The sequence below is a fragment of the Calliopsis andreniformis genome, unplaced genomic scaffold (genome assembly GCF_051401765.1).
Source record: "Calliopsis andreniformis isolate RMS-2024a unplaced genomic scaffold, iyCalAndr_principal scaffold0022, whole genome shotgun sequence".
NCBI classification, from domain to species: Eukaryota; Metazoa; Arthropoda; class Insecta; order Hymenoptera; family Andrenidae; genus Calliopsis; species Calliopsis andreniformis.
The window spans coordinates 6,095,281-6,107,316 of NW_027480432.1; the positions used below are offsets into that span (position 1 = coordinate 6,095,281).

The window sequence follows — 12,036 nt, forward strand, 5'->3', positions numbered from 1 at the left end:
ACATGGTTTCTCTGTGCTACCGATGAACATCTCGATCCCAGTTGTGCCTTCGGTATTACCGACCTTGCTGACTCAAAACGGGACAGTGAATCCAATCCAAATGACGGGAGCTTCTGTCACGTCCGCTGCAACTTCGACGACTTATTGCAAGGGGATGACGCCCTCTGGTTCCTCCTGTGATCCATCGAAAAAGGCACCGAGGCCCTTCAAGGCGTACCCGAAGGACCCCTTGTCGCTGAGCATGGGCACAGCGGAATTGATGTATGACCAAAATTCAAATGAAGCGTACTCGGAATTCCGGAAAAGGATGCTGGAATCCGTGAGGCGTTCGAATGAAGGTACTAATATTAAAATGCGCAGGGTCGCGAAGAGTCCTGTGCTGCCTACCAGCACTGTTGACGAGAAGGACGCGGCCTATTGGGAGAGGAGGAGGAAAAACAACGAGGCTGCGAAACGCTCGAGGGATGCTAGAAGGGCGAAGGAAGACGAGATTGCTATTAGAGCGGCGTTCTTGGAACAGGAGAATATAAAGCTGAAGTATGAGCTTGTGGCGCTGAGGAACGAGACTGCTAAGCTTAGATGTATGGTTTATACCAGTTAGGTTTGTGGATATGTTTGTAAAGGTGTAGTCAGAACTGTTACGATTCGTCTAGTGCTCATTAGGGTTTATGCATTTGAGAATAAGTCTAGAGTTGTTAGATTTGTACAAATTTTGTATTGTATTTTTGTAAGGTAAAAGTTCCTTTTAAACTGTCTGCTAAAACCTTGCCACTTTTCTATTTTTCTTTTTTCTTTTCTTTTTTTTTTTTTTTTTTGAAGTATTGAATTTAGGTATTCAGTCTTACGATGGAAGTATTATTTGCTTGCTGTTTCTAAGTCTATATTTTTAATTTCTACAATACTGTCCATATGGATGATGTCCAATTCTCAAATTTTGTTACATAGTGTGTAAAATTTTGATTGTATTATGTTAATACTTGGAAAGTGAATTTTCCATGAATGTGTGAATGTCTGTGCCATTCAATAATATTGTCAGGAACTTGCAAAGTTGCCAGGATCAATGAATTATTATGAAGGAACGAAGAGTGTGCCAAATAGGCTATCTGATATTAGCTTTATCCAAAGTGTAGAGATTTAAGTATTGTTATGCCAATGATACGCGTACTTTGGAGGTGTGTTCTCCATATTATGGGCAGATCGAACAACTGAATTTATATAGTAAATATATTCTATTAAATAACACAATTAAAGAGAAACATGTAAATAAATGAAAGTAATATAGACATTACACAAGGTACAAAATTTTGCCAGCTGTGTTGTACATACAGATGTTGTTGTGATATTTAAAATATATTTATAATAAAAGAAATACTTTAAAAAGATATTAACTCATGTAAGATATTTCTGTTCCTATCACAAAAAATTATTCAGGTAATGATTCAACTAAATCCATCATACTTTCTGTTTCGAGGACATTTTTTTCATTACTTTGATTCTTAGTAAGAGCTTTCGTGTATGATTTCTGTATTTGTCGAGGAATAAAAGCTAAAGAGGACGAACCTTTAGTAGAAATTGAAGATGATGGTGCCTCTTTAGAAGTAGAACTCGCTGGTACAGGAGTTTTTGCTGCAGCTGTAAACATCCTAGCTTTCTGATTTTTATTTAACTGTACTTTTTTGCTTTTCGTTTCCTTCTTTTCGCACACAGACTCATCGACATCCATTTTATCTTTTGGATCGTTTTTCGCATAATTTGCAGTATTGTCAAACCGGAAATTCTTTGGAAATTTGTGCACAATTATACAGTGACTTTTCCTTTCGACAGGATTAATAAACTTTAAATCACATTCAGAGACATAACACTGATACTAAAAGAAAAATAGAAACATTAGTTGCTTTGCTATAAATGTTACAGCGATGTAAATTTGATAAGTACCATCGGTTGTCTTGAAGCTAAAACTTTGAAAAAACTGTCATGAGTTTCTTGGATGTGAATATCTAATAATCTAGGATTCGGTAGAGTTTTCTTGCACTCTATACATACATAACGATGACTGCTGTTATAATGCATTTCGAAATCTAGCAATGTTTGAAATACAGCTTTACAACCAGTAACATGACAAGGAAATTCTCTAATACTGAAATAAAGAAATTATTGCTATAATAATAGTTTCTCTGTAGACTGTATCTAACATAATTAGGTTATGCAATATATTTAGAGGCATCTATAGAATAAAGAAGCTTTATTTACACTTCGTGACATAATTCTTCGTCATCTTCAACAGTAACACCTTTTCGTTCAAATATTTTGCAAACACGATACGAGTCATCAAAAAACGGATCTTTCATATTTCTTAACCCTACACCTATATTTTGCAAAAATTCTTCCATCTTTGCAAAATTATAACGTCAAAGTAAATTTCATAAAATATATAATCTATGATATTAAATTATTTCAGATATTCTACATTTATTCGAATAACTATTAAAACACTACATACTCTCATGTACGTGTATTCAACATTGAGGTTACGAACACTGGCACAGTGGCGCGCTTGAAATTCAAGATTGATCCAAATCGATAATTATCGATATGTGGCCTTATTGCGATTCTCGAAGATTACGCGTCTCCCTCACTTCCTCTCTGGGACTCGTTGAAGCAGCATCTTAATTGTGGTTCCGTAAAAAAGTGATCATTATTAGAAAAATGGAGAGAAATTGTTATAATAAGCGATAAAAAAGTGCAGACTGCAGTTGTCTGCGACTATTGAGGGTGGATTTCAGCCAGAGTTAACAAATTAATCGCGAATTGATTCAAAAAAGAAGTTGGTAAGTGTAGCGCTCTTTTACAAATTTCCTGTGGTATGATCTAATAGAATTTAAAAGCGAATGTTTGATCTTGATAAAATTGTTATGTAAAAATATGATACATTTTTTGCTAATTATTCGAAGACATGCATATTGAGGGAATATGCATACATTTGTCGCGTATTAGGATGCATAATGTATTTATTCGACTAGCAATCGGATTTTAAACGTTTTAGTATCTCCGCCATTTTTTCTTCCATTTCCAGAGTAGCATCTTAATTGTGATTGCGCAAAAAAGTGATCATTATAAGAAGAATAGAAGAAAATGTTATGATAAGCGATAAAAAAGTGCAAACTGCGATCGTCTGCGACTTCTAAGGATGAATTTAAGTCAGAGATGATAAGTTAATTCCGAACTGACGCAGAAAGGAATTGGTAAGTGAATTTCATTAACAATCTTTTACAAATTTTCTATGGTATGATCTAATGGAATTTAAAAGTGAATATTTGATCTTGACAAAGTTGTCATGCAAAAATATCATAATATTTTTGCTAATATTATTCGAGAAGACATGCATATTAAGGGAATATGCATATATTTGTTGTGTATTAAGATGCATAATGTATTTATTCGACTAGCAACCGGGTTTTTAAATTTTCTAGTATCTCCGTCATTTTGCCTTCCAGTTCACAGCGTCTATGCATTTCTTCTCGTTTATCCTGAAACAAATTTATGATATTAAATAACATTTTTGCATCGTGATTTATTGAATATTATATTTTTTGTCAATATGTATAAAATAATCTACAAGGTTTTCCACACAACAACATGAAATTTTAAAGTGCCTTTACAGTTTATTTAGGCACTTATTTATTAGTAGAATATTTTATAATCTTATTTATAAAATATTATGACAAAGTTTTTAAATATTTTTTCTATTTTAAATAATTGCCTGTGTGGAATAGCCTCTATAGATTTGATAAGATATCTAAAAAGTTCATAGCATTTTTTTAAATGAAATTTACTGTTATATTGTTTGTGTTGCATTGTTTGTGTTATATTGTTTGTGTTAAATTGTTTGTGTTATATTATTACATGATATCAATTAATATTGTGTCGTTATATAAGCAATTTAAAAATTTTAAATAACTCTGATATTTTATATTATGTGATGCTATTATAAAAAATAATTCGAATTTCAGTTTTTGATATTTTTAATGTGAAATGTTTATCTGTTACTATCAATGAAAATGCAATAGCTATTCGGTCATGAATGGGGATATTGGCTGCAAAACATGGGCGAAATCGATATAACCAATTGATCCACTCGTTTCAATCTCTTTTTGTCCAACATTATCATAGCAATCGCACTGATCGCGAAATTTCCGACTTTCTCGCTTGTGCTTTCCGGTTCACTGACCAATTTCGTCAAACTTTCGTCATAGCGAGAAGTGTCGCGTCGCGGCATGGTCAAATCGATTGCCTTTTTACCACTCTGAACCATTCTGTCCCCTCAAAGTCTTTATACCCTGATTTTCCCCTAATAATAAAAATCATGATCCATGTTACCAAAATTCAAATAACCACCAGCACCCATGGGATCATAGAAACCGATTGGTAGCATTGCTGTTTGCGCAGGAATCTGGAAATTTGATTTTCCCATCTCCTCTTCAGGATATCCTCCCCTATAATAATTTCCCATAGTAGGCTCAATCTTCTCAGTACTACGCTTTAGAGACTCAAATCTCTTGGATGGATTGGATCCTTGAATAGCTCGTCCTCCTTCAATTATTTTTGGTTCTCCATTCTTATACTCGCCATTTAAATTGTAATATTTATAACTCTTCCAGATCTCTGGAATATTTCTTCTTTGCTGAGACTGTGACCTAGTATCTTCAGTTTCAATTGATTTACTAGGTCCAGGTGTCGCGTGTCTAGGAGCAGTCTCAGGTTTTAAATTCCCTCTGGGCCTCTGATAATAGGCATTAAGAATGTCTTGATGTCTCTGCGCAGGACTCTCAGAAAGTTCTCGTTCTCCACTTTGCTGAGGAGTCTTATGTTCGTCTTTGATATTTATTTTAAATTCTAGGGGAGTGTTAGAAGACTTAGAGTATCCTGGCTTCGTAGTGACCCCAGTTTGGATAGTACTATCCAGAACAAAATCAAAAGGAGGTGGCCATATCCGCTCCTTTTGTTCACCTTCTTGAATCTTCTTCGGCATTGGTCGTTCTGAGATATTCATCTTAGACTTTATAGTCTCTTTTTTCCTAACTCTCAACTCTTTCGACGAAACCTTCTTGCTACCTTCCTTATTTGCCAAGTTATCAATTTTCTCTGACTTTTCAGTTACCGAAGATCTCGCCCCCGTTTTCTTCAGCTCATCAGGAGCATCTAAGTATCGAAAGGGCACGATGAGAGGCATGTAGCTGCTGAAATCCACTTCTTCACTCGACTTTTGTTCTCTAAAATGAGATTCGTTCTCATTAGTGAAGGGAGCTTTGTTAGGATACTTGGAGAAAGGATCAGAAGCATCCTCCTCATAGTTCTGAGGATCCTTTCTTTCAGAATCTGTCCCTTCTTCTAAATTATACTCTTCATACTTATTCGACGCTGGAAGATCCTCTTCTTTTCTCATTTCATCGCTATCGTCATTAGCATGATCCCAATCTTTATCATCTTTTGAGTCTTCTCTGAAGTTAGGAGATTCTGGCTCACGAAAATCATCCTGCGAGTCTTTGAACTTCCCGAAGTAGCTAAACCTATCGTCATTCAACTCTCGACTGTTCAGAGGCTCGCCATAGCTATTGCGAAGGTCCTCAGGCTTTCTTTGTTCATCATCTTCACTGATGGGCAATGGCTCATCATATTTCACGTTAGCATAATTATCATCTGTCTGAGGAGAGTCGTCATACTGTTTAAAGTTATTCTTCTTGTTCTCATAGTCTTCATACTTATCATCTTCCTCACTTTCTTCAGGAGCTTTCACATCCTGGCTCAAAGGAACCCTCACAGGACTGTCTCTTTCTCCAGAGTCCTCTTCCTCCTCAGAATTATTATCATTATAATTTTCATTCTTTTCTTCACACCCTGAGTCCTCAACTCCATGATCTTTCCTCACTTCTTGGCTACCAAAATCATCCCTCACTCGGTTCTTAAACTCCTGCTGCCTCAGTCTCTCAGCATGCTCCTGCTGCTTTCGCTCTAACTCAGCTAATCTTTCCTCGTGCTCTTTCTTCCACCGTGGTTCATCGGCATAAAGATTGTAAAAAGGAGTATACGGTGTGGATGGAGATGGTGGAGGTGGCGGAGGAGGAGATTGCACGTCTCTTCCATCTTGGATCTCTTTATTCTCCACAGTCAGTGTTTCCATACTCTCATTCTTCCTAAAAACCATTTCTTGTGTATTTCGAATGGGGATTAGAGGTCTTGGATAAGACAGAGAAATATTTTCTGCTGGGATCTCTGGCAATGGAGGCTGCCTCATGGAAGGTATGGGGAAGTTCACCAGAAAAGGGGAGCCTTGTCCCAGGGTCACTACCCTTGGGTCAGGCGTCATTTGTGTGGGAGGGGTTGCAGTGCTTCCAGAGGTTCCATTGCTTCCAGAGCCTCCATTGCTACCATTACCATGGAATATTCTCTCGTACTGCTGCAAGTGGTTCAGGAGGCCCGAGCTGTTACCAAAATTCACAACCCCAGTGAACCTTATCGTCTCCCTCTGTCTGGGAGTCGCAGGAGTAGAAGAGTTTGACTGAGTAGAGTTCATGGGGCTAGGACTAGGCGACGGCTGGTTAGTGCCTGCACTTGGAGCAGGAGTTGCATTGGGCAGGGACGCAAGTTGCACTGGGCTCACTGTATAACCGAACACCTGAGCCAAGCCTGAGAGAATCAACCCCAGGGCTCTTTTATCTCTCGTAGCATTTGTGTTCGCGAAGTCACTTGCTTCTTGAGACTCTCCTGACTCTGACGAGTTCGAGAGCCTCCATTCAGAGACCTCAGACTCCTCTGCATTCTCAAAGGACACAGCAAGGGTGCACACAGTGCAGAAGTAACAGAATAGGTACAATGTCCTGAGCTGCATTCTGGAATTTCTGTTCTGAGCAACCTAGTTACACTTTACGCACCGAGAGATCCTCTAATAACGTAGCCTCAGCAGAGTTAGCCACCGTGACATGTTCTATCATGTCTCTCGCGAACTATCACTGACATCCTCGCTTCCACATTTTATTCTACCATAAAAAGAGTCGTGCCTCTTCCACAATTGTCCTCTTTCACGAGTTGAGTCAGTCGACGTATTCTGTCCAAGTTTATCGATACTTCGACCTGATTCACTGTCGGATGTCGTCGGTAGCAAAGTGCCCCATCGCAGAGTTTCGTACTTCGAGATTCCGCGTGGACTGCGCGCCGAGTGTCGCAGGCCGTGTGTCGTTAAACAAAGCCTTAACTGGCGGGGATGGATTTTTGCATAACGTCGGAAAGAAATGTCGAGTTTCTCCTCAATTGCACGGGCCTGGCCGTTGATTAGCGACAACTGAAGCGTCACGGCGCGGAGCGTGGGCAAGAAGTCGTGGAGCGGAGTGCAGTTTAGCGAAACAGTGGAGGAGAGATTTTGGGGACTTTTAAATGGGTTTTTCGAAGAGACAGGAAACAATTGTGCAAGGTAACGATTGATAGGATTTCTTCTATAAATTGAGAGAGAATTGTCAATTTTTATTTAATGATTGAGGAACTTTGTGAGTATGGTGTATTTTGAGGCGTTTAAGAAAAGGTGTAATTAAATGTATTAAATTTTACAAGAATTAAGGAAAATCATCTAACTTGTTTTTCATTTCCAGAGTATATCTGGAAGGTATCTTCATATTTTGCATTAACTAAAATTTACTCTCATAAAAACCCTTACACTCTGTATTCTCCAATCATTAAATTCAATCTTTCCCCATCTATCTTGCAAACATTTTCTCTCAACTATGTTAGACGCTATAATGACCAGATATCTCCTGGAATATAAAAAAGCTTTCCCATCTCACACATCCTCGCAGCCTAATAGTGCGTTGCACTGTTCCTAACAATATAACCACCGCTATCTAGCAGGAAATCTAAAATTCCAGGCAACATTTATCGTATTAAATTAGGGAGAAAAGTGCGCCGCGAAGCATAAAGACGGAATCGAGTTACGGCCAGGCTCGTTTTTATTTACAACGAATCGTTAGTCGATACTCGTTAACGTATGATTTCACTACATCCTTTATCGAGGGAAAGGAAGCTCATTGATGCATGCAAGCATTCAGTGACTTACGAGTCGTAGTTCCGAATCGAAGGAATTAATCTCTACAGGTGTGAGGACCGAAAGAATTCGTTCCTCGTGTTTCTTGCGAAGCCTCGGCCGATGCAATCGATTGGAATTTCACGCGAAATCGTTGATCTCGACTCCCCCTTTTTCTCGAACTATTAAAAGTGTTAGGTTCTCCCTGACACGGTTTTTTTTACCTCGCTGATTTTATAATACAGAAATTCTGCGATTGTTGCGCAATGCAGAAACCTGGGCCAATTAGAGGTATTCGTGAAGAACAGTTTAATCGACCGACGCGAGAGAGTGAATATGCTATAAATATGCTGTACAGAATGGCTTTTTCATAAAGAGTTATTTTGAGGTTGAGAAATAGATTTGGTACTCAATGAGCAAGAGCTGGATCAGAATCGATGAATTGGAATGTTTTGAAATGAGATTTGCTAGACAAATTGCGTTACTGTGGTTTATGAATGAAATAAAGAGATAATATACAATTATGAGGGTTTTTATGTTCGATTATATTGTTAAACAAAGTGGTGCTATTACTGTCATAAATATAGACTCATGAAATTTTTATTACCAGGCCACAGTAAAGTTCTAGGACAATGTAATAGGTTCCTAATTGCCATAAAACACACAAGAAATGTATAGATGAATTAAAAGCTGAATATTAAATTTAATTTTCAATTTTAATAATGAACAGTTTATTTAGCGAAGTAAAGAGTTGTCCAAATATTTTTATCTTCTGTTAAGGACCATCCATATTTCTATGATTAATTTATTAATCACTTGTCCTAATTACCATTCACAAAATACATTCTTATACTTATCCAGGAACTTTAGTAACCCTCAATGAACAGACAAACAACATTAAGCTCAGGGTTTAGACATTCGTCAGTTACACCGTCATAAGTATGTCGATTATGTCACCTGTTCTCCACCTAGAGAAAGTTCGAATAAACAGTTCGATTTCCTGGACTAGTGTGACAAAACCTTAAGGAGACAATCGTACCCAGGGAGGGAGGTAGGAGATAAAAAATTAACGACGCGAGTTTTCAGTCGCGACACGATTCGGGAAAAGGGCCCGTTTTTATGTAACCACATCGAGTTCCTGCTCGTTACTCGTCGTGGCTCCTTGAATGGTAGCCAGACGGTTCACTTCGACTCTGTCTCGATCGGCTGGCATGTCGGTAATCACTTAATTACATTAAGCACGCTAATTACACGACGCGTGAAGCACTGCAAATCGCGTGCGTCTTTTGGGAACGTTCTCAGAATTGTTTTATTCATTATCCTTGTCGCAGACAATGGGTAGAAATGTCGCGGCGGTCTGATTACTTAGGACTAGAAGCATTATTATTTTAACAATAGCGAAACCACAGTTGTCCTGAAGCACGCGATATTCTTTTCTATGTAATCTGTGTTTAGCGTTTTAGTAACAGTTTCATTGATCCTGAGCCTTTGAGTGCAGAAATAAATAGAAGGGCTGTTGCAAAAATGTTATATGAGCTGAAACTCTCTCTTTTTTAGAAGTTGTAACAGAGGAATTAAATTTCAGTATATTTTATGTACATGAATGTATAATTGTGGAATTTAGGAAAAATTTAAACTTAGAACTTGGAACTTAGATGACGAGAAAAAATTTTAATGGTGAATCACCACACTCCACTCAGAATATTCACGTATCCAATCACCCCATAAACCGCCTAGTCAACAGTAGAACAACTCTCCATGACTGGCAACAGCGACATCGAAACAAGTGTCTCGATTACATGATCGCGTCTCGATCAGGGTCTCTTATTGGAAATCAACGGAATTCCGCGTGCACTCGTTCTAACAACTCCTACCCGATGAATGCGTTATTAGTCCACGTTCTTACGTGTTTAAACAATTCCCTAAACAGGAATCTCGTCTGAGACTTGTCAGTCAGGCTGATAGAAAACCCTGGCGTTTTCATAACACGATTTCCATAGTGTATCGGGTATAAAAGAACTGTCCACCCTTTTGGACCACACAGTGTGATTGTGAGCTGGTTAAGCATGAACCTTCTGGTAAGCAACGATCTTAGTGATCTTCTAGTTTCTCAGATAATTTATCGAGTCGGTGGTACAGTGTGTTACTCTTCAATAGAAGATTGGCTGAATCCTTGGTGAAGTCAGGTCATGATTCTAGTCGTTGCTGTTGCTGGTCGCCCTTGCCATTGGCATAGGCGCTACCATCCCTGAAAAAGTGGCCAGCGCCAACGACGTGCCTCAGCAAGCTGTCGCTGAAAATGAGGCGCCTACTGATCCTCAGGAGGCGACGGGCGATAAGAAAGTCATCGCGAAAAGGAGTTATGGTTGGAATCCGTGGGGTTACTCTGGGTATAGTTATGGTTGGCCTTGGTACGTAATTCCACCAGGATTGTTTGATTTAAGGACGTTCTAAGAGGAATGTTGGGTTACTGCTGAGATTCTTGATTGAAATACCGTGTTTTGTATGTCAGGAATTCTTAGGGAGTTATATATTAGAGGGTTTATTAGAGTCTCTATCTAAGAAATGTCTGTCGACAAAGGAATTTTTTTGATGTGTAAACTGCTGTTCTTATTTTGCAATAGTGAGGGGGGATTTTAAATCAATAGGAGTGAGATTCAATCAAGTAAATGGGAAGAATTTTCTCCTAGTTACATTACTGTAATTTTTATTAGCTTTCTTTTAGTCCTGTAAGAGTGATTTGTCACTCAGAATCAAATTCATTGAAATATTTGTAGAAAATTGTATCCATAATTGTATCCTCTAAAATTATAAAATAATCTCTGCAGCAACTAAATACATAAAACATTTTCTCAAGTCTCTAGCGATCTAGATGTCCACAAATCAATACTGTTATATAAATACCGATATTTCTTCAAACACTATCACCTACAGTATAAATGAATCATATTGTTACATAGGAGTTATTCGCTAGAAATGTTGACAATTCTGAATTTTAGGTATGGTCATGGATGGTACCCTGGTTGGTATCCTGGATGGCCCATATACTATGGGGGGCATGGGTTCGGCTATGGATACCGTGGATTCGGTCACGGTGGTTGGTACAAGGGATGGTAAAACGAGAAAAATAGTGTCATCGATGTTTCTATGACTACATAAATATATTATCACAGTTTTTCTTGGTATCTTAAGAGTTTTGCACTGGGTAATCATTAAGCGAATTTGATGCTCAATTACATCTAGTTTTAACGAAAAACAATTAAGTGTCGTCACACTAAGACTGAGTATCCTATTAAAACCTGTTATCTTTAAGAATACTAGCATTTCGATTAAAAATTCTCTGTACTATTCGTGTTTCCCTACTTTTCATAAAATAAAGTGAAGTGTAATTAAGACATTAACTAGAAGTGTCAAATTTCTGCGTAACATATGTTTGTCACTCTCACGACGATCGTCGATAATAAAAAATAAATATTTCGTGATGCAGAAAAGATGAAATAATTTTACACATACCCTTAGACGTTTCCTTATATAGGTTGTCAATATTTCCTCGCACACTGTCAGATTTTTGTCCGTATCCTGCGGAGTAGGAACTATATGTTACAGCTTATAGGATAGATTTCTTATTTATGAGTGAGCCAACCTTCAAGATGGATGTCAGCTCCTTGATCTTTTGTAGTTTAGCGTCTGCCAGTTCAGTCGAGTTGCACGATTGTTGCTGATTCGTTGCGTTCATTGCAACTTGAAAGAATATCTTGCTGCTTCTAGTTTCACGTTAGAACACCATAGCACTTGTCCATTTGTCGGGACATTACGTGTACACCTGATATGCGACATTTCGTTGCCTAGGAACGAAGAGGACAACACAGATTCTATTGGACTTTTTGCTGAAAACTATGTTATTTATACTCTTGAATATGTTTGCATAATTAGGCGTGAATAACTGTATTTTATTTGCAGACCGAATA

General features: G+C 38.0%; 3 protein-coding genes across 3 annotated transcripts; all 3 read right to left on the reverse strand.

Moving 5' to 3' along the window:
• Positions 1 to 565: 565 nt before the first annotated feature.
• On the reverse strand, positions 566 to 2,960 carry L(2)k10201 (zinc finger protein 511 lethal (2) k10201). Its single transcript, XM_076390626.1, has 3 exons — positions 2,251 to 2,960; positions 1,936 to 2,137; positions 566 to 1,867 (listed from the first exon to the last, which is right to left on the reverse strand). Exons 1-3 carry the CDS (start codon positions 2,388 to 2,390, stop codon positions 1,424 to 1,426), a joined length of 786 nt encoding a protein of 261 aa, XP_076246741.1. The 5' UTR covers positions 2,391 to 2,960; the 3' UTR covers positions 566 to 1,423.
• Positions 2,961 to 3,434: 474 nt separating this feature from the next.
• LOC143187223 (uncharacterized) lies at positions 3,435 to 11,835 on the reverse strand. Its single transcript, XM_076391316.1, has 3 exons — positions 11,712 to 11,835; positions 11,582 to 11,647; positions 3,435 to 3,527 (listed from the first exon to the last, which is right to left on the reverse strand). The coding sequence occupies exons 1-3, from the start codon at positions 11,802 to 11,804 to the stop codon at positions 3,435 to 3,437; spliced, it is 252 nt and encodes an 83-aa protein (XP_076247431.1). The 5' UTR covers positions 11,805 to 11,835.
• On the reverse strand, positions 3,572 to 6,989 carry LOC143187237 (uncharacterized). The gene is made up of 7 exons (XM_076391329.1): positions 6,930 to 6,989; positions 5,909 to 6,880; positions 4,378 to 5,848; positions 4,104 to 4,320; positions 3,904 to 3,957; positions 3,761 to 3,796; positions 3,572 to 3,653 (listed from the first exon to the last, which is right to left on the reverse strand). Exons 1-7 carry the CDS (start codon positions 6,987 to 6,989, stop codon positions 3,572 to 3,574), a joined length of 2,892 nt encoding a protein of 963 aa, XP_076247444.1.
• Positions 11,836 to 12,036: the final 201 nt, after the last annotated feature.

What these genes read in the sequence shown, in the direction of transcription:
- LOC143187237 (XM_076391329.1), bottom strand. Translation starts at nt 6,989, where the DNA reads ATGATAGAACATGTCACGGTGGCTAACTCTGCTGAGGCTACGTTATTA. An exon ending in TGGTGGTTATTTGAATTTTG is followed by an intron (nt 4,321 to 4,377) that starts GTAACATGGATC and finishes AAAGACTTTGAG; the next exon opens with GGGACAGAATGGTTCAGAGT. An exon ending in ACAATATTAATTGATATCAT is followed by an intron (nt 3,797 to 3,903) that starts GTAATAATATAA and finishes TGAACTTTTTAG; the next exon opens with ATATCTTATCAAATCTATAG.
- LOC143187223 (XM_076391316.1), bottom strand. Translation starts at nt 11,804, where the DNA reads ATGAACGCAACGAATCAGCAACAATCGTGCAACTCGACTGAACTGGCA. An exon ending in AGCTGACATCCATCTTGAAG is followed by an intron (nt 11,648 to 11,711) that starts GTTGGCTCACTC and finishes CCTACTCCGCAG; the next exon opens with GATACGGACAAAAATCTGAC. An exon ending in ATATAAGGAAACGTCTAAGG is followed by an intron (nt 3,528 to 11,581) that starts GTATGTGTAAAA and finishes AATTTGTTTCAG; the next exon opens with GATAAACGAGAAGAAATGCA.